Genomic DNA, 22433 nt, shown 5'->3' on the forward strand with positions numbered 1-22433 from the left:
CCTGTAGTCCCAGCTACATGGGAGGCTGAGGCAGGAGAATGGTGTGAATCCAGGAGGCAGAGCTTGCAGTGAGCCAAGATCCCACCACTGCACTCCAACCTGGGTGACAGGGCGAGACTCTGCCTCAAAAAAAAAAAAAAAAAAAAAAAAATCTAGATCTGGCTTGAGCCCAGGACATCAAGGCAGCAGTGAGCCACGATCATGTGACTGTACTCCAGCCTGGGCGATACAGCAAGACTCTGCCTCAAAAGAAAAAAAAAACAACTAAATCTGCAAGAAAATTATCTCTGTTTACAGATGACATGATCTTCTATGTAGAAAACCCTAAAAATTCCACAAAAAAATCCTGTTAGAACGAATAAATGAATTTAGCAAAGTTGCAGAATACAAAACCAACATGCTAAAATCAGTTGTTTCTTACAGTAACAAGGAGCAATCAGAAAAAAAATTAAGAAAACAATTCACGCAGTAGCATCAAAAAGAATAAAATACTTAGGAAGAAACTTAACCAAGGAGATGAAAGACATGTATACAGAAAATTACAAAATGTTGCTGAAATTAAAGAAGATATAAATCAACAGAAAGATATCCAATTTTCATGGATTGGAAGATTTAGTACAGTTGAAATGTCCATACTATCCAAAGCAATCTACAGATTAAATGCAATCACTATCAAAATTTGCAAAAATATAAAAATCTATCTTAAAATTCATAAGAAATCTTTCAAAGGACCCCAAGTAGCCTAAACAATCTTGAAAAAGAACAAAGCTGGAGGATCCACAATTCCCAACTTCAAAGTGTACTAAAAAGCTACAGTAATCAAAACAGTGTGGTACTGACACAAAGACAGACATATAGACTAGTGATAGAATAAATCCTCACTTATTTGGTCAAATGATTTTCAACAGGGTGCCAAGACCATTCAGTGGGGAAAAGCACAGTCTTTTCAACCTATGGTGTTTTAAAAACTAGAGATCTACGTGCAAAGTGTTTCTGTACATACATACAAAAATAAACTCAAAATGGATCAAAGGCCTAAACATAAGAGCTAAAGCTACAAAACTCTTAGAAAAAATATAAGGGAAAAGCTTCATGACATTGGATTTGGCAATGATTTCTTGAATATGACACTAAAAGCATCAGCAAAGAGGGAAAAAAGGTAAGTTTAACTTAACCAAGATTAAATTTTTTTTGTGCAATGAATACTATCATGAATATACTCAACATTACTGAACCGTACACTTAAAAATAGTTAAGATGGTAAATGTTATATGTTCTTTACCACTATTTTAAAAAATCTAAATCTGATGGGGTAAAAAGGGACACTATCAACAGAGTAAAAAGACAATCCACAGACTAGGAGAAAATATTTGCAAACCATGTATCTCTGATGGGATTGATATCCAGAACATATAAAAATTCCTACATATCGGCCGGGCGCGGTGGCTCAAGCCTGTAATCCCAGCACTTTGGGAGGCCGAGACGGGCGGATCACGAGGTCAGGAGATCGAGACCATCCTGGCGAACACGGTGAAACCCCGTCTCTACTAAAAAAATACAAAAAACTAGCCGGGCGAGGTGGCGGGCGCCTGTAGTCCCAGCTACACAGGAGGCTGAGGCAGGAGAATGGCGTAAACCCGGGAGGCGGAGCTTGCAGTGAGCTGAGATCCGGCCACTGCGCTCCAGCCCCGGCGACAGAGCGAGACTCCGTCTCAAAAAAAAAAAAAAAAAAAATTCCTACATATCAACAACAAAAAAATAAACAACCTTATGCAAAATAGGCAAAGAACTTAAATAGCCATTTTTCCAAAGAAAATAAACATATGGCCAATAAGCACATGAAAAGATATTCAATATCACTAATCATTAGGGAAATGCAAATAAAAACGATAATGAGATGTCACTTTACACGCATTAGGATGGCTACTCTCCAAAACACAAAACCCAGAAAATAAGTGTTGGCAAGGATGTAGAGACACTGGAACCCTTGTGCATTATTGATGGGAATGTACAATGGGAAATAGAGGGGTTCCTCAAAATATTAAAAACAGAATATATGATCCAGTAATTCTACTACTGGGTATATACCAAAAAGAAAGAAGAGTCGGGTCTCAGAGATATTTATATATCCATGTTCACAGCAGCATTATTTACAATAGCCAGAATATGGAAGCAGCCCAAGTGTTCACCACAAATAAATGGATAAGCAAAACGTGGTATATACATAAAATGTGGCCGGATGTGGTGGCTCATGCCTGTAATCCCCGCACTTTGGGAGGCCAAGGTGGGAAGACTGCTTGAGGCCAGGAGTTGAAGATCAGCCTGAGCAATACAGCAAGACCCCATCTCTACAAAAACTAAATTAGCTGGGTGTGGTGGCACACTCCTGGATCACTTGAGCCCGGGAAGTTGAGGCTGCAGTGAGACATGATTGTGCCACTGCACTCCAACCTGGGCAACAGCACAAGATCCTGCTTCAAAAAATAAATATACAGAGCAGAATATTATTTGGGCTTAAAAAGGAAGAAAATTCTGACATATGCTACGACGCAAATGAACTTTAAGGACATTATGCTAAGTAAAATATTCCAGTCACAAAAAGACAAATACCATATGGTTCCGAGACAGAAAGTAGAACAGTGGTTGCAGGTGCAGGGAGGAGGGGTAAATGGGGGGCGTTACTGTTTAATGAGTATAGAGAGGTCTTGAGATGAAAGACGGTGATGGCTGTACAAGAATATGAATGTATTTAATGCCAATGAACAGTACACTTCTATAATGGCAAATTTTATGTTGTGTCTATTTTACCACAAAAACAAACAAAAAACTCTATACAAAAAGGCTGCAGATTTTGGCTTATCAAATGGGTCAATGAGTTCCAATCACTGAGACAGGGCCAAATGTGGAAAGAGCAGCTTTGGCTAGGAAAACTAAGTTTTGCGGGTGTGTTAAGCTTAATGCTAACTAGACAACCAAATGTAGACATCAAGTAGGCAGTCTATTAACTAAATTTGAAGTTCCAGAGAAAAAGTCAAGAATAGCAATGCAGATTTGGATAAAATACAGATACAAGCACTTAATTTGGGGGTTAAGAGTATAGGGATGATATTTAAAACCATAGGATAGGATGAGATTACTTTGGAACACTCCAACATTCAGAGTTAAAGCATAAGGTGAGAAATCAACAATGAATGGAAGTGGGCAGTGACATAAAGTAGGTGGTTTTGTTGTTGTTGTTTTGAGGCAGAGTCTCGTTCTATTGCCCAGGCAGAGTACAGTGGCATAATCACAGCTCACTGCTGCCTTATCCCCTGGGTCCAAGCGATCCTCCCCTCTCAGCCTCCTGAGTAGCTGAGACCACAGGCCATGCCCCACCACGCCCAGCTAATTTTCTCTATGTTTTATAGAGACATGGTCTCCCTATGTTGCTTAGGTTGGTCTCAAACTCCTGGACTCGGGCTATCCTCCAGCCTCAGCTGGGATTACAGGCATGAGCCACCATGCCCAGCCAAAATAGGTGCTTCAAAAAAAAAAAAAAAAAGCCCAGACCTAGGCCCTGTAAACATGGTACCTAAGAGGTAGAGGTAAAATACAAATATGTATTTTAAATACATATTTTAAAATATTTAGAATATTTAAAATATTCTAAAATACATATTTTAAATAAATATTTACAAACACAAATATGTATTTGTAAAAAAAAAATAAAAATATGTATTTTTTTAAACTCCCTAGGCTACAGCATTCAATAGTCTGAATGTAAGAGAAGTGAGGGGATAAACTGTACAGTAGCACTGGGAATGCGAATGGGATAAAGAATTTTGAGATATGTACTAAAAAGGCACCACTGCCAGGACTTGGTGACTGACTAGATGTGGGATGGAAAAGGAGAAGAAAATAAATGACATTGGTTTCTTTTTTGGGAGACTGGAAGAGTATTTCTGCCATTAATAGGTAATATATGATAGAAAGATAGAAACAAGGGTTTTGGTGGTAGTGGTGATGGTGGTAGTGTGTATGTGTATGTTTAGGAAGGAGGACTAAAAAAGATAATTAGGGCTGTCACAACAGCCAACGCTAATTAGGTACTTACTTGTCAGTGCTTTATATCTATTTTTGGGAGCCGGGCATCCCTCTGCAAGAATTGAAAATGAAAAAACGGGTTTGCTGGGCACGGTGGCTCACACCTGTAATCCCACACTTTGGGAAGTCAAGGCAGGCGGATCACTTGAGGTCAGGATTTTGAGACCAGCCTGGCCAACATGGTGAAACCCTGTCTCTACTAAAAAAAATACAAAAATTAGCCAGGCATGGTGGCTTGCGCCTGTAGTTCCAGCTACTCAGGAGGCTGAGGCAGGAGAATTGCTGGAACCTGGGAGGCGGAAGCTGCAGTGAGCTGAGATCACACCACTGCACTCCAACCTGGGAGACAGAGTGACACTTCATCTCAAAAAAGAAAAAAAAATCAAAAATAAAGGCCCAAATTAATAGCTAGTAAATAGCACAGAAGAGCCTCAAGTCTGGATTTGACTGACTCCAGCCAAAGTTTGAGGTACCCATGGCATCCTAGTTAAGGATGTGGAAGTCAGTAATGCAGCTAAAGTCTCAGTAAGGAGAGGGTCACCCAGAAAGAGAATATATAAATTGGGAAATTATTATTCATGCACTTGGCTAATTCTTGTAATGGTATAATGAGACCTTTTCCTCACCCAGAAAATTAAGATAATACTTAATCTATAGATAATAACCACTGAGGGCAAGAACCTCATCACAGTTTTTGTATTCCTAGAGTTACAATGCCTGGTACAAAATGACCCCTCAACAAAAGTTTGCCAAAGATTTAAAAACGAAACAAGTTAATATACTGGCCATAGTTAGAAAAATCCTGCGTGATAGAAGAAATATTTCCTGATCAACCTACAGAATAGTTTTTATTTCCTGTGTAGCATGTTACAAATGCACTCTTTCTTTCTGGACACAATGGTATCTGTTTTATGAATTGCTCTGCCAAAAGTAGTAGATATAGGAGATGGAATTCAGTGAGACAGGTGCTCTGATATACTGCTGGGGACAGATAAGTATCTTCTGGGAAGGCAATCTGATAAAATGTATCAAGAGCCTTAAAGCCCTAACTCAGTAATCTTACTTAGGAATTTATCCAAGAAAACAATAAGAGATGTGGCCAAAACTTTAGGTTGGAAGTAATAAAAAATATCCAGTAATAGGAAAATAATTTAAAATATCATCACACAGCCATAGGGTAGAATATTATGTTGCTCTTAAATCAAGTTTTTGAATACTTAAGGATACTAGGAAATTCTTTTGATAAGTGAAATGAAAAAAAGGTATAAACTATACCTAGTATGACCACAATTTTGTATTTACATGTATGTGTAGCTATATATATCTCCATTTATTATTACCTAGAAAAAAGTGGATGGGTGTCGTGGCTCATGCCTGTAATCCCAGCACTTTCAGAGGCCAAGGCGGGTGGGTCACTTGAGGCCAGAAGTTTGAGATCAGCCTGGCCCACAAGGCAAAACTCTCATCTCTACTAAAAATACAAAAATTAGCCGGGCATGGTGGCGCATGCCTGTAGTCCAGCTACTCAGGTGGCTGAGGCATGAGAATCACTTGAACCTGGGAGGCAGAGGTTACAGTGAGCCAAGATCATGCCACTGCAAGATACCCTGTCTCAAAAAAAGAAAAAAGATTAGAATATACCACAAAATGCTATAAGAGTTTCTTTGGGTGGAAAGATTAAAGAAGATCTTGGTTTGCTTCATCATGTTTTTCAGTATTTCTAAAATTTCTGCAAAAAGCACATTTTCATTTTTCATTTTTTTTTAATAAAAAAAAATTATTCTTAGAGATTAGGTCTCACTATGCTGCTCAGAGTGGAACGCAGTGGCTATTCACAGGCATAATCATAGCTCACTGCAGCCTTAAACTTCTGGCCTCCAGCAATCCTCCCACCTTATCCTCCCAAGTAGCTGGGACTACAGGTGTGTACTGCTGCATGAGGCTTTTCAGATTTTCCTCTTAAAACCTGAAAAAGACAAGATAAAATAAAAGCAAAGTAGAATTCACCTTCTTCCTTTTTCTAGAAGGATTCCTTGTGGGGACAGGCTTCTCAAATTCTGCTGACTTTGCCTCTTCCTTTTCCTCTTCCTCATCAGGTATCAGAGAGTATTTGGTCCCACCTGGTTGCATGAAACAATCTTTTGCAAAGTGGCCTGTAGCAGAGAAGTAGAAAAGGTATAGAAGAAGTAAGTAGTCTCTCCTCTCAGCAAGTGAATCTTCCCCCAAGGCTCCTGAAATGGGCTAGCTGGCTCAGGAAATATTGTTGGGTTCATTCAAAGCAGCTGTTTGATTCAGAGTAGACTTTCCACTACCTCAACATGGCACTGCTCACTCAACCACAGTCACACTAGCAGCTGTTCTTAGGGCTGTGGGGAACACTGGTACTGTTCTCAAAATGGCAGGGGATATGAGGATGCAGGTTTGTACTGCCCTCCATTGGCAATGGGGCTTATTAATTTCCTAAGATCTATTTTGGAACATATTCCTGACAATCAAAGACTGCTCCAGAGAGCAGGATGCTTAGCAGAGGGAGCTGAGTGGCAGGCCAAGCCCTAAAGGAAGATAGCTTGTAGGTAGCTGGCAGCAAGTGGGCACTCACATCTAAGCTAACACACAGAGAAATAGGCACAGTCACCTAGGGGCACTGAACATTTACAGACTGTCAGGTCTGGCAAGCACCTTAGAGATCATCAAATCCATCCTACATTTGTGGAAGATGAAAGCCCAGAGTTGAGAAGTAGCTCAAGGTCACATAGACAGAAGCAGAGTTCAAACTTACCTTGGGTCTCATGCCTCCCTGCCCTGTGCTTTCTGTTGCACCAAAACCAACTACCTTTGACCTGACCTTTAGTAACTGGGACAAATTCCACCTCTCATTATTCTTCTCTTCTTTATGTAATGCCTGTTGGATATGGTTAAGGTTAAAGGACCCTCACCTTCCCTGAGCCTATAGTGGTATTGAGGGGCCCTTTAACAGACACTATGCTCTACACAGCTAGTTGTGTCTGAGTTTGTGGTAGATCCTGTCTTAGGGGCACAGAGGAATTGTATGAGATAATCAAAAAGCTATGCGTGGGCTGGGCACAGTGGCTTATGCCTGTAATCTCAGTACTTTGGCAGGCTGAGACAGGAGGACCATTGGAACCCAGGGAGACAAGCCTGGGCAACACAGGGAAACCCTGTCTCTACAAAAAATTTTTAAAAAATTAGCTGGACATGGTGGTATACACCTGTGGTCCCAGCTACTCAGGAGGCTGAGATAGGACTGCTTGAGCCCAGGAGGTCAAAGATGCAGTGAGCCATGATCATACCACTACACTTCAGGCTGGGTCACCCTATCTTTAAAAAAAAAAAAAAAAAAAACGAAAAGAAAGAAAAGAAAAGCTATGTGTAAAGTACTCTGTACCTCTGGGTCCAGCAGCTGGGTGGCACCTGGAAGGGAAATATAGCAGAGTTTTCCAAATACCTGGAATGTTCCCACAGTTTTCCTGAGGAGGTATTCTTTCTCTCAATTTTATTTTTTCCTTCTCCCCTCTACGCTAATGATAAGCAGGGGTTTAAAACCCCACAACTTCAACCAGGGCACAAATCTGCTACCAGTTATTGTAGAAAAATCAACACAGCAGGATACATGGAAGTCTAGGGAGAAAGGATGACAACTGAGGTCACCCTGAAAATGAGAAGCTGGCAATCTCTCTCATTATAGCTCCAACTAGGGAAATCAGGCCAAAAGACCTTTTAATATTTGAGTAAGAGTAGAGGAAACCTGAGGAAACAGAGCTAAAAAGAAGTGAGTATCCTGTATTCCCTATTCAATATTCTGTAAAAGGGTATTGTATTCAGAACTCTGACATTAAAGAGATAAAAAGGTAAAAGTCTGATGTGGTTCTTTAAGTTATATATTTCCAAGTTGCTTAATTTTTGCAGAATCATCATCCTTGGAGATAAAATTAGAATGTTAATCATAATCCAACACTCTTACCCCTCCTGGCATAGTTCATGGGGGTCTTGCCCAGACAAGGCATAAGCTGTGGGTGGGATGGGAGGAGTAGTGGTAGTGGTATAGTATCTGATAGGGCCAGCACTCAGAAAAGAAAACAGGAAATGCATCACCCCATGAACTCTGATGTGAGTCTGATGGAAATAACAGCAAAGGCCATCACTTGGCTAAAAAACGGGGTGAACTAAACTCACACTGAGCTGCCTCCTTCTTCCAGAAAAGGGTCCATCCACAAGGAGAGAAACGTGGAAAAGGCAGAGGCTTCACCCTACCTTTACAGCCACACTTCTTGCAGGTAGTGTTCAAGACAGCCTCAAGGGTGATCTTCTGCCCAGTGTAATCCTGGAAGGATCGCCTCCGCCTCTCTTCTTGCCTAAAATGAAAAAGATACTGACTGCTGGCCCCCTTAAGAGATATGGCCAGAGACACTACAAGGTAAGGTTGTATGTTGGTTTTTTGTTTTTGGCAGGGAAAGTGGAGAAAGAAAGAAAGAAAGTTTTCGGCAGAACAAGACAGGCAGTAAATGCAGTTATGTGAAATAGCCCTAAATTAACAATTATAAATGAGACTAACCCTCATCTCACTAATGCACAGAGGGTGAAAATATATAATTACTCACTATGCTAAACACCCTACAACCTTTACCAGGTCACTCATAGCTTTAAAAGACCTTCAAAGGCTTTCTAGAAAATCAGCTCCAAATTCTTTACCCTGGCATTCAAGGCCTTTCAGAGTCTGTCTCTAAACTACTTTTCCAACCTTATCTTTACTTACACAATATGCTCTGGCCAAAGAAGTCTATTTTCTCTTCTCCATATGGTTCAGTGCTTTTGCTCAAGCAGTTCTCTCTCTCTCTGAAACGCTGTTTCCCCACTTGACTCCCACCTCACCACTTCACTATACCTAGACATTTCACAGCTCAGTTGTTACTAGCTCTCCTTCTATCAAGTCTTTTCCTCTGAGACCCCCAGACAGAATTAATCTCTTTGTTGCCTTTCTCATAGCCTTTTAAAAATTATTTAAACTTCTCACCAAAACATAATATACATGTTGATATGGTTTGGCTCTGTGTTCCCCCACACACAAAAATCTCATGTTAAATTGTAATTCCCAGTGTTGGGGGAGGGACCTTGTGGGAGGTGATTGGATAATGGGGTCGGATTTCCCCCACGTGATAGTGAGGGAGTTCTCACGAGATCTGATGGTTTAAAAGTGTGTAGCACTTTCCCCCTTGCTCTCTCTTTCTCTCCTGCTGCCATATGAAGATATACTTGCTTCCCCTTCACCCTTCTGCCATGATTGTAAGTTTCCTGAGGCCTCCCCAGCCATGCCTCCTATACAGCCAGTGGAACTATAAGTCAATTAAACCTCTTTTCTTTATAAATTACCCAGTCTCAGGTAGTTCTTTATAGCAGTGTGAGAACAAACTAATATATATATATATATAGAAAAATGTTTATCATAAATATACAGCTCACTTGATTTTTCACAATTTGAACATACCAAAGTACCCAGTACTCAGATAAAAAAACAGAACATTAAAGCCAGGCACGGAGGCTCACGCCTGTAATCCCAGCACTTTGCGAGGCCGAGGTGGGTGGATCACGAGGTCAGGAGATTGAGACCCTACTGGCTAACACGGTGAAACCCCGTCTCTACTAAAAAGACAAAAAATTAGCCAGGTGAGGTGGCCGGTGCCTTTAGTCCAGCTACTTGGGAAGCTGAGGCAGGAGAATGGCGTGAACCCAGGAAGCAGAGCTAGTAATGAGCCGAGATTGCACCACTGCACTCCAGCCTGGGCAACAGAGTGAGACAGAGTCAAAAAAAAAAACCAAAAAAACCAGAACATTGCCAGCATCTCAGAAGCCCATCTTATGCTCCTTTCTAGTCACCTGCCTCCCCCAAGGGTAATCACTATTCTAATTTCTAACAGTACAGATTCCTTTCACTTAAAAAAAAAAAAAAAAAAAAAAATTAGCCAGGCATGGTGGCTTGTGTTTGTAGCCCCAGCAACCCAAGAGGGTGAGGCAGGAGGATCACTTGAGCCTGCAGATTGAAGTTGCAGTGAGCGGATTGCACCACTGTACTCCAGCCTGGGTGACAGAGCAAGAGACCCTGTCTCCAAAAACAAGCAAACAAACAACAACAAAAAAAACCATTATGAAGCTTGAGTAACAAAAACCAAGGCAGAAACTTGAGAACATAACTCAAGCAACTCACAAATGTGGTTTTCACTTTCACATATCTTTATGTGTAGAGATGAGTTTCAAGTGGCTGTGAGTTGCAGCTTAAGCAACCCCCATCACAATCAATTCCAATACTCTGTGCCTTCTAACAGACTACAAACCAAATCATACTTCCCACTTAACACTCAATTCAACAAATGTGCCACTCACCCACGTCTCTCTTTTTGTCCTCATTGCCATCATTCTAGTTTAGTTAGGCTCCCATCATGTTCCATCTAGAGTAATAACTCCCTGCCTCCAGTTTTCTTCCTCCAATCCATCCCAGCACAGATTTTGAGATTAATCTCATTTTTTCAGTACAGCTAGTAAGTGGATAGTGCCAGTGCTAATACTAGTGATAGTAGTAAGTATGTACACCAAAAAGAACAAAACATGATTCTTGTCTGGAATGAACTAACACTCTGGCAATGGAGGGAGATATACAAATGAATAATTTTAACATAGTCAAATCATATGTGCTTTTTCTAAAGACTACCCTATGGGTCAGGAGTTGTGGCTCACACCTATAATCTCTCAGCAATTTGTAAGGCCAAGGTGGGAGTATCACTTGAGACCAGGAGTTCAAGATCAGCCTGGGCAACACAGCAAGATGTCATCTCTACAAAAAATTTAAAAATTAGGCCAGGCGTGGTGGCTCACGTCTGTAATCCCAGCACTTTGGGAGGCCGAGACAGGCAGATCACCTGAAGTCAGGAGTTCAAGACCAACCTGACCAACATGGAGAAACCCTATCTCTACTAAAAATACAAAAATTAGCCGGGCATGGTGGTACATGCCTGTAATCCCAGCTACTCGGGAGGCTGAGGCAGGAGAATTGCTTGAACCCGGGAGCTGGAGGTTGCAGTGAGCTGAGATCGTGCCACCACCTCCAGCCTGGGCAACAAGAGTGAAACTCTGTCTCAAAAAATAAAAAAATAAAAAAAATAAAAAAATCAGTGGGGCATGGTGGCACGGACATATAATCTTAGCTACTTGGGAGGCTGAGGGAGGAGGATCACTTGAGCCCAGGAATTTGAGGTTGCAGTGAGCTATGATCACTATACTCCATCCTGAGAAAGAAAGACCCTCTCTGAAAAATAAAAATAAAAATTCTATACTACTCTCAATTCTGATCTTGATCGTAATAAAAAAGAAAAAGACTATACTTTGCGGGCTATGCCTAATTGGAAACTGCTTTTAGCCCCTTTCCATTTACAGAGTCACTTATTATTTCATTAACACTTTGGGACCTGAGGGGATGACTATAAGAGTTAGATTTTTATGAAAAATGAAAGGTGGCTAACAAACTGTGTGTGGCTGAAGACAGGATGAGAATACTGAGCATAATAGGGCAAGGCCAGACAATGGGATTCCTGGGGAGGTTAATCTGACCACAAGCCTCTCTGTTCAAAGGCTTTTTAAAAAAAATTCATGGGCTGGGTGCTTTGGCTCATGCCTGTAATCCTAGCACTTTGGGAGGCCAAGGCAGGAGGATCACTTAAGGCCAGGAGTTCAAGACCAGCCTGGCCAACATGGTGAAACCCCATCTCTACTAAAAATACAAAAATTAGCTGGGCGCAGTGGTGGGTGCCTGTAATCCCAGCTACTCAGGAGGCTGAGGCAGGAGAATTGCTTGAACCTGGGAGGTGGAGGTTGCAGTGAGCAGAGATCATGCCACTGCACTCCAGCCTGGGTGACAGAGCGAGAGTCCATCTCAAAAAATAAATAAATAAAAATTCATATTCTTTAACTGATATTCATGGCTCTCCACAATGTGACCCTAACTTATCTTTCAAGTCTTCCATTCTAGTACTTGACCATATCCTCTTCTTTCCTTAAACAACGTTCCCAAATGTACTATGTGCTTTCCTGCCTCATTCCTTTCCTCAAACCATTTCTTTCGCCTGAAATACCATTCCTTCCCCTGCTGTCTGACAAGATCTTATCTGTTTTTCAAAACCTAGCTCAAATACCACCTACTCTCTGACCATGAAGGCCTGAAGTAAACTATTCCTCTTCAAGTGAATTCCTAGAACCCTTTCTTTAAACACAGAGTCCCTAATCCCCAGGCCACAGACTGCTATTGGTCCACAGCCTGTTAGGAACCAAGCTGCACAGCAGGAGATGAGCAGCAGGTGAAGGAGCATTACTACCCGAGCTCCGCCTCCTATCAGCTCAGTGGCAGCATTAGATTCTCATAGGATTGCAAACCCTATTGTGACCTGCACATGTGAGGGATCCAGGTTGTGAACTCCCTATGAGAATTTAATGCCTGATGATCTAAGGTGGAACAGTTTCATCCCAAAACCATTCCAGCCCCCAATCCATGGAAAAATTGTCTTCTACAAAACTAGTCCTTGGTGACAAAAAGTTTGGGGACCACTGCTTTAAACTACTCTTTTAGTATTTATTACATGTTGCCTTATATTTGTTGAATAAATGAGTAAATGAAGGTACTAACTAGGGCCAGGCAGCAGTGGCTCATGCCTGTAATCCCGGAACTTTGGGAGGCCGAGGCGGGGGATCACTTGAGGTCAGGAGTTTGACATCTGCCTGGTCAACATGGTGAAACCCCGTCTCTACTAAAAATACAAAAATTAGCCAGGCATGGTGGTCGACGCCTGTAATCCCAGCTACTCTGGAGGCTGAGGCATGAGAATTGCTTGAACCCAGGAGGCAGAGGTTCCAGTGAGCCAAGACTGTACCACTATGCTCCAGCCTGGGTGACAGGGCAAGCTCCATCTCAAAAAAACTAAATGAATACTATGAATGCTATACATCAGGCATGACGGCAGACAAGTCATGGTCTCTGTTTTTGCGGGTCTTACACATTCTTTCAAAAGCAAAGGTGTAGTTCTGCACACCATAGTATGAGGAAAAAAGAAAAGGTTCTATAATCTCAGATATTAGAGGAAAAAACAAAGCGGCATTTAAAATAACTACAAGTAGCTACATAAATGTCTACCATAGACTAGACATGAAGCTGGCTCCTTACAAATAAGATTTTACTTAAATCACTCAAGCATTCCTGAGATATATGTTACTATCTCCTTTTTATAGTAAAGAAGCTAAGATTCAGAGAGACTAATCTGCTCCAAGTCATATACTAGTTTGGAGCAGAACTAGTACTCTTTCTGATTCAAGTCTAGCTCTAAATCCTCTAATCATTCCATTATGTCATGCTTCTTTCCTGGATGCAGCTATAGACATAATTTACAACAAAAGTTACTGTTTCAGCCACTTGATTGTCACTAAAAATAGTTTTACACAGAGACAGCCCAAAACTAGGGAGCCCTTTCCCTTCCCTACCCTTTTTCTGAGAAACAGGGTTAGCTCTTTTATCTTACATGTTCTATATTTTATCATTGTAAGGGTGGCTTTGGGAAATTTCACTACTTTTTAATGAGTCCGTATAGCATCGGATTCTTTCAAGCAGAAGCAATTTATTACAATGCAATCATCAGAATTTTTTCTTTTTTCTTTTCCAAACACTAACTTGAACCACAGCCAGATTTAAACACTTCTGCACTCTGAGTTATAAAAGATTTCTACTATTACTGACAGTGTTGTGTCAGTAATCAGCCTTACAAACATGTTAGTATTTAGCAACCTACAGAAATATGAAAAGTTCTGTAAGTCACACGCAAGAGTGAGAAGCATTATGTGGTGAAAAGGGCATTAGCTTTAAGGTCAGAGAGTCCCTGATAATTTGCTATGCATCCACAGGTAAGTTACTTATCACCAGGCACCAAGCTATAAAGTAGGAATACAAGGTAAAATGGAGATAATGTCCACTTTGCAGGTTGTTATGTACACAAGAATGTACATAAAATGCCTGGCACTGCCATATGTATTCAATATCATTTCCCTTACTTCCAGATAAGATTCCTTCAAATTCAAAGTGATTTTGCTCAGAACTGTAAACATAAGACTTTCCAAACTTTTCACCAATAAGATCCCACTCAAATAACATTCTATCATTTTTCTTGTCTTTTAAATTCATCAATGACATAATTGCCATTGAGAGTACCTAATTAACATAAGACAAACAGTGTGATATTTTATCATCAAAAGCAACAAAATAACAGCATGGTTAACCTGAGGATACACACACAATTTTGGATAGCTTTCTAAGACACTAAAAACAGTTAATAAACCCTCCAAAGGTGGTGGTGGCTCCCGCCTGTAATCCCAGCACTTTGGGAGGCTGAGACAGGCAGATCACCTAAGGTGAGGAGTTCAAGATCAGTCTGACCAATGTGGAGAAACCCGGTCTCTACTAAAAATACAAAATTAGCCAGGCGTGGTTGCACACGCCTGTAATCCCAGCTACTATGGAAGCTGAGGTAGGAGAATCACTTGAATCTGGGAGGCGGAGGTTACGGTGAGCCGAGATTGTGCCATTGCACTCCAACCTAGGCAATAAGAGTAAAACTCGTCTCAAAAAAAAAAAAAAAAAAACCCTCCAAGATCCCCCTTTAAGGGACTTTAGGGATCCAAGAACCTCCAACGAGAAATTTAAGAAAGAAGCCTGGGCATTGTGGCTCACACTTGTAATCCCAGCACTTTGGAGACCAAAGTGGGAGGATCGCTTGAATCTAGGTGTCCAAGAACAACCTGGGCAACATAGGGAGACCCTGTCTCTACAAAATAAAAATTAGGTGTGGTGGCACATGCCTGTAGTCCCAGCTACTCGGTAGGCTGAGGTGGGAGGATAGCTTAGGCTCGGGAGGTCAAGGCTGCAGTGAGCTGTGATCACGGCACTGCACTCCAACCTGGGCGACCCCGTCTCAAAAAAAAAAAAAAAAAAAAGAAAAGAAAATAAATTCAAGAAAGACTTGAGAGAGACAGAAAATTCCTTGTATTGCCAGATGTTATCCTACATAGATAATTTCCCATTCCTAAATGAAAGGTAAGAAGAGCCAATGAAAGTAAGATGTTGTTTTCAGAGCACAGTGTATCCCAAGATATGGGAGTCTAAACCCTGCTGGAGTTGCTCCTGGATTACTCTACCCTTACACATGGTCTCTATATGGAAGAGACCCACGTAACCCCAATGCAGAAATCACTGGGAGACAGGTAAAGAATAGTTCTTCATGAATGCTTATTAGCTAACTTGTTAAACGGCAGAAACAGAAAGAGATTAAGGGAAAGGAAACAAAACCATTAATGGAGCACTCCAATGCCAGGAGTTTGGTATGTTAGCATTTCATCTTAGAACGCTATGCAGCAAGGTGTTAACTATTTTATTTTTATTTTATTACTTTATTTTATTTTTTGAGACTGAGTCTTACTCTGTCACTCAGGCTGGAGTGCAGTGGCACGATCTCAGCTCACTGCAACCTCTGCCTCCTGGGTTCAAGAGATTCTCATGCATGCCTCAGTCTCCCGAGTAGCTGGGACTAGAGGTGCGCACTACCACACCCAGCAAATTTCTAATTTTGTATTTTTAGTAGAGACGGGGTTTTGCCATGTTGGCCAGGCTGGTCTCAAACTCCTGACCTCTCAGGTGATCTGCCTGCCTCAGCTTCCCAAAGTGTTGGGATTACAGGCGTGAGCCACCATGCCTGGTCTAACTTCATTTTACATTTCTAAAACCCAAAGATTGCAAAGGTTATGTAACTCATCAATATCACAAAGTCCATAAATGGTAGAGTTACCAGTTCAGTCTGATTTACTAAAGCATTTTACGCTTTGGGAGGCAGAAGAATTTTCACCTTTCCAAACCTTTTACTTACTCAATGATAACATTGTTGGGATCAAGGTCTTTCCCAGTCCCTTGGTTGACAACTTTCATGGAGAGGGATACTTTTATCCTATCATTTTTCATCTGAAAGAGATGGAAAAAAGTCACCAAAAACTTCAGATACATCATTTAGATGGCCAGTCTAAAATTAAGAGTCAATGTTTTCATCATCATAATATTGAGTTTCTTTAATGGACCAGGTACTGTGCGAGGAACACTGCGGATACAAATAAGCATAACAGGTAGACCCTATGGCAGAAGAATTTTAGGAAACCGTCTTAATCTCATTCCTCTCCCTCTGGGGAAAGACAAAAATGGTAGCTCAAAAAATCCAAGGCCTGTGGAAGTAACCAGGCAGAAAATAAAAGCTTTTCCTCCAGGTAAGTTCAGCATAGTGATTTGTTCAGAGATCCCTAAGTCCAGAATAGGTTTTTGAACATTTCAGGAGACTAGATCTTCTTCTGGACTTGGTCTAGAGCTTCTTTAAGCATGAAGACATTTGTCACATTGGTCTTCTTTTGCTTCCCACAGCAAATGAAGCATTTCTTCACTTCAGGGTCTTTGCATCAGTTATTCTCTCTGCCTGAAATGTTCCTATCCCAAGTCTTCCATGACTAGTTCCTTTTCTTTAAGGTCTCAGCTCATATACTATCTCCTCAAAGAGTCCTTTCCTGACAACTAGAAATCTTCCTGCAATAGTGTTTGAACCCCATATAGCACTTAATATAACTTACAATTATTTTATGTATATTTGTCTCGGCCAGGCATGGAAATTCATGCCTGCAATTCCAGCACTTTGGGAGGCAAAGGCAGGAGGATCACTTGAGCCCAGGAGTTTGAACCAGCCTGGGTAGTAACACAGTGAGATCCCGTCTTGAAAAAAAAATTAAAAAAAAAAAAAAAGCCAGGTTTAGTGGTGTGTGCCTGTAGTCCCAGATACTCAGGAGGCTGAGGTGGGAGGATCAGTTGAGCCCAGGAGGCTGAGGTTGCAGTGAGCCGTGATGGCGCCACTCTACTCCAGCCTGGGTGACAAAGAGAGACCCTGTCTCAAAAAAGAAAAATTGTGTCTTCTACTTATATTCTATATAAGCTCCATAATAGCTGGGATCATTTATGTCTGGTTCGCTCTTATATCTCCCAAACCTAGCACATATTAAGCACTTAATTATTATTGAATAATAGCTCTTTCATGCCTATCTCCCATGCCTTGCTCTGGTAGAAGAACAGGACTCAGTGTATACTCTTACTTCTCCTGTGGTCTGCCCACACCCACAGCCCTCATACCCTCAAGTGAGTAACAGGGTCCTTCAGATTTTTTTCACTTTCTGCACATTGAATGGTGCCAGATATTAGGGAAAATGACTGTAAACTATCTGCGTTCTTTTTGTTTTGTCCCAAATTGAAGTGTATCTGGCAGGTATTCTTTGAAGTTTGTTATAAACACTTGTCCCATAGATCAAATTTCCTTCTCTCTTTTTGGTTCTTTTTTTCCTCCTCCTGCCCACCCTCTGGGTAAACTTCAGGGAGGGCAGTTTTACAAATATGCACTTATTGCACCACACTTTTATAGCTCATATCATTCCTTCTGAGTTTGCAGGACAGTCTGCCAGAAGGTTTGAATTCCAAATAGATTCTAGTGGCAGGATTTAAAAATAAGATTATCAGCCACAATTAACAAAATTTACACACTCATTATCATAAAATACAAAAATCCCAGCTCTTCCTAAACCTTTCTAACCACATGGGAGCCGCACAGAACTTTACCTCTCGGCCAATAAGCTTCACCCACACTTTATCTCCAACATCTACTATCTCAGAGGGCTTATCCACCCGACAGGATGACATATGAGTTCGATGGACCAGACCTGGGCACAAGAAGAAGAAATAACATAAAGCAGAGGGCACATCTGGTATTTATACTCTAAACTGGGTAAGAAGGTAAGAGTTGGGGAATGCAAGTAGAAAATGAAATTTTTCACTGAAAAGTGTGAAACTTAAAACTGCACATTGAGACTGCTTTTTATAAAACCCAATCAACCAACAAACATTATTAAGATAATGCTCAAAGTGGCTGGGCACAGTGGCTCATGCCTGTAATCACAGCACTGTGGGAGGCTGAGCTCAGGAGTTCAAGACCAGCCTGGGCAACACGGCAAAACCCAGTCTCTACAAAAAATACAAAAAAAAAAAAAAAAAAAAAAAAAACCTGGCTGGGTATGGTGGCACATGCCTGTAGCTCCAGCTACTCAGGAGGCTGAGATGGGAGGATCGCATGAGCCCAGGAGGTTGAAACTGCAGTGAGCTGCAACTGCGCCACTGCACTCCAGCCCAGGTGACAGAGCAAGACCTTGGCTCAAAAAAATAAGTAAATAAAATAGGCTGGGCGCAGTGGCTCATGCCTGTAATCCCAACACTTTGCGAGGCCAAGATGGGAGAATACCTTGAGGTAAGGAGTTTGAGACCAGCCTGGTCAACATAACGAGACCCTATCTCTATTTTTTAAATATTATAAATCTTATTTTAAAAATAAACAAAAAATTAAAAAAATTTAATGCTCCATATTAGTAAAGATGTGATAAAATAACTGTAGTTACACAATACTGATAGAAATGTAAGCTGGTAAAATTATTTGAAAGTAAAAAGATAAAGATGTTTACATCTTTGATGCAAGAATATCGTCAATAGAATTTTTCTCCAAAGGAAAAACTCAAAAGAGCCAAAAAATTGACAGAGCTGAAATAACTTGCAGTCTAGCCTGGGCAACATGGAAAAGCCCCATTTTTACCCAAAATACAAAAATTACCTGGCCGTGGTGGTGCGAACCTGTGATCCCAGCTACTCAAGAGGTTGAGGTGGGAGGACTGCTTGAGCCCAGGAGGCAGAGGTTGCAGTGAGCTGAGATTGCGCCACTGCACTCCAGCCTGGGTGACAGAGCAAGACCCCTGTCTCACAAATAAATACATACATACATACATACATACCTACCTACCTACCTTGCAGTATTATTACCTACAGAGGTTAAAAAATATGTGAGAATCATAAAACAACCCTAATGAATAATAAGTGGAAAATAGCATGGCAAACATGGTAAATCTGTTGAATAAAAGAGTAAACAGCCATTTAAATTAATTACAAAAAATAATTATGATAGACATTAAGTTAAAAAAGGAAATATAAGCATGCTACTATTTTTAATCCATTAAATTAGCAAAATATTTAGAAAATAATATTCAATGTGCTGAAAGGATAGTAAAATAAGAACTATTACTAAGGCTAGAATAAACTTTTGGAAGTCACTATCAATGGCTATCAAGAATGATAAAATACTCATAAACTATTACACATTTAATAAAAATAATTTAAAATCAAATAATTGCTGGGCATGGAAGCTCAGGCCTGTAATCCCAGCACTTTGGGAGGATTGCTTGAGCCTAGGTATTCAAGACTAGGCTGGGCAATATAGTGAGACCCCACCTCTACAAAAATTACAGAAAAATTAATAGGATGTGGTGGTGCATGCTTGTAGTTCTAGATACTCAGGAGGCTGAGGTGGGAGGATGGCTTGAGCCCAGGAAGTCAAGGCTACAGTAAGCTGTGATGATGCCACTGCACTCCAGCCTAGGTGACAGGGCGAGACTCTGTCTCAAAAATAAATCAAATCAAATAATAATTTAAAAACATTTAATAAAACACTTATAGCAGATATCCTTTTCCTGTCTGTCCAAAATCCTTTGCTTGGGAGAACCACCTTGCTTATTATATTTTACATATACAAATCAGGATTATAAACTACAAAAAGTTGCCAATGCCAATCTTTACCACCAGATGGCAAGAGTCTGCCAGAGAAAAGCAAAGAAGAGCACTGGTAAACAAGAAACAAAGCCCTGGGAGTGTAAACTGAGCAACCAATACAGCAAAGGCTGAAGTCTCAGTAATAGAGGAAAGCGATGCAAGGGGTAGAAACATAATTGAGAAACCTAACTGAGATTTATCCTGGAAGTCTCTGACAAGATTGGCCAAAATGTTTCCCAATTAAGTTTCTGCCCCTTGCAACCAAGAGTTCTAATACTTTATTTGACCCCTAATTGCTTCTGGGAACCTGTCCTAAGAAAATAACTTTATACATAGGAAAAACTATATGCTTCAGGAAAAGTGATATACATCAAAATATGCAAAGTATTTTTAAGACAGGAAAATTTAGAAACAACCCAATTTCCAACAAAAGGGTAACAATTAGGTCAATTATGGTATAGTCGCTTGACGGTCCATTCAAAAGATATTTAAACAAGTCAATAATTCTTTCTTTAGTAAATATTTATTGAGTGCCTATATGTATCAAGTACTGTAGATATCTAGCATTTTCCCATGCTAAATAACAAAAGCATAATGCAAAATTATACAGTATGATTACAAATGCTTTAAAAACATTTTAAAAATTAGAAAGAAATGGCTTGAAATGCTAACAATGGTTATAGTATTATGTTAATCTTTTCATTTATTTTTGATAAGAAATAATAAAGAGGATTACTTCAATTCTGGAGGAAATTAACATAAATAATTACTCTGAATGAATACAAATCAGGCATCCTGTCTGAAATAACTGCCCTCCCTAAAGTTGCTTGGGAAATTTACCCACCTCCATTCTCATTCTCCCACTCTCTCTTTCACACACACACACACACACACACACACACACACACACACACACACAGAGAGAGAGAGAGAGAGAAGAAAGAGAGAAAGACGGAGATGCACATGGATGCCTGCACATGCCTGCAACTCAAAGTACCTGCCCTTTCTGTTTAGAGCTCCTCCTGGGAGCCACTACTTTCTCTATCCATCATCACTACATCTCTCATACCTACATAAGCTGATTCTGGAGGCTGATAGCCTACCTATCTAAACAATTCTGGGGCCTCTAAAACGTTTTATATACATTATGTTTTTAATTTTAGATCAACACATAATCTCCAAATTGGGTGAAATTCATGCAAATGGGGTTTTTACTTTTTTTCCCCTATGATGTAATGAGCCGACTAGCCTAATTTTAAAGTTTGAAGAGGAAATTCAGATCCCATAAAGGGGAAACCCTTCACCTTGACTTGTTTTGGGCTGCAACCGTCCTCTACTGGTTAAAATTCATCTTTTTCCTCTATTGCTAATGAAAGTTATGAAGCAAATTAATGTTGAACCTAATATACTTGAGGGAACACTATCCTTCTTCCCTAAAACAGAAAGTCTATTTACTGGAGTACCACACAGAAATAATGGCATCAAAACTTGTCCTTCTCTCACTTGATTCCAAAGTGTGTATGTATGTGTATGTATGTTATGTGGTTTTTCACATAACCAGTGAAAAAATGACAAAATATTTCAAATGAACTTTGTCTTTAAGTAGTTTAAGCAAGTTAATTTGAAATATTTTGCTCTTTTATGCTATAAATGTGTTTTATGCTACAACTGAATTTTCATGGGTGTTCAGAGTACATGTAAGTTAGTGAGAGTAAACTATATGTATACACACACATACACACATACATATGTATTTTATTTTATTATTTATCTTTTTGAGATGGAGTCTCACTGTCGCCCAGGCTGGAGTGCAATGGCGCAATCTCTGCTCACTGCAACCTCCACCCCCCGGGTTCAAGTGATTCTCCTGCCTCAGCCTCCCGAGTAGCTGGGATTACAGGTGCCTGTCACCACACCTGGTTAATTTTTTGTATTTTTAGTAGAGATGGAGTTTCACTGTGTTGGTCAGGCTGGTCTTGTATTCCTGACCTCATGATCCATCCATCTTGGCCTCCCAAAGTGCTGGGATTACAGGCATGAGCCACTGCGCCCGGCATTTTATTTTTTTATTCTACTTTATTATTTTATTTTACTTATTTTATTTTTGGTACTGGTAGCTGTCTCCTGGATAAACATGACAAGTCTAGAAGCACTAACAGTGAAAAACTGGAAACAACTTAAAACGATTATGTGGTACATCTGAATGACAGAATAAAGCTATTAAATGTTCATAGAAAATATTTTTTTAATGGGGAAATGTTTAAGGTCCATTACGTGCAAAAAACTACAAATTTTAAATATACAGTATAATCTTAATCTCAACATATTAAATTGTGTACACATATGTAAATACACAGAAATACAACAAAATGTTGGCCAGGCATGGTGGCTCATGCTTGTGATCCCAGCACTTTCGGAGGCTGAGCCAGGCAGATCACTTGAGGTCAGGAGTGACCAGCCTGGCCAACATGGTGAAACCCCATCTCTACTAAAAATACAAAAATTAGCCAGGTGTGGTGGCAAGCACCTGTAGTCTCAGCTACTTGAGAGGCTAAGGCAGGAGAATAACTTGAACTCAGGATTGTGC

At 40.4% G+C, this 22433-nt stretch overlaps 1 protein-coding gene across 6 annotated transcripts in view; it reads right to left on the reverse strand.

Annotated features, from left to right (window-relative positions):
• Positions 1-22433, reverse strand: part of LOC105494607 (zinc finger CCHC-type containing 17) — a 162390-nt gene that overhangs the window by 106875 nt on the left and 33082 nt on the right. For 4 of the 6 annotated variants that reach the window (XM_011763163.2, XM_011763166.2, XM_011763164.2 and 1 more), the window contains 4 exons: positions 17819-17919; positions 16047-16138; positions 8356-8456; positions 6091-6236 (listed from right to left, as the gene is read on the reverse strand). In XM_011763163.2, coding sequence (XP_011761465.1) covers positions 6091-6236; positions 8356-8456; positions 16047-16138; positions 17819-17919 — 440 coding nt within the window. Of the gene's footprint in view, positions 1-6090; positions 6237-8355; positions 8457-16046; positions 16139-17818; positions 17920-18857; positions 18976-22433 lie in introns of all 6 variants that reach the window. The other 2 variants (XM_071097116.1, XM_071097111.1) reach the window with 1 other exon arrangement.

The sequence above is a fragment of the Macaca nemestrina genome, chromosome 1 (genome assembly GCF_043159975.1).
Source record: "Macaca nemestrina isolate mMacNem1 chromosome 1, mMacNem.hap1, whole genome shotgun sequence".
Taxonomy (NCBI): domain Eukaryota; kingdom Metazoa; phylum Chordata; class Mammalia; order Primates; family Cercopithecidae; genus Macaca; species Macaca nemestrina.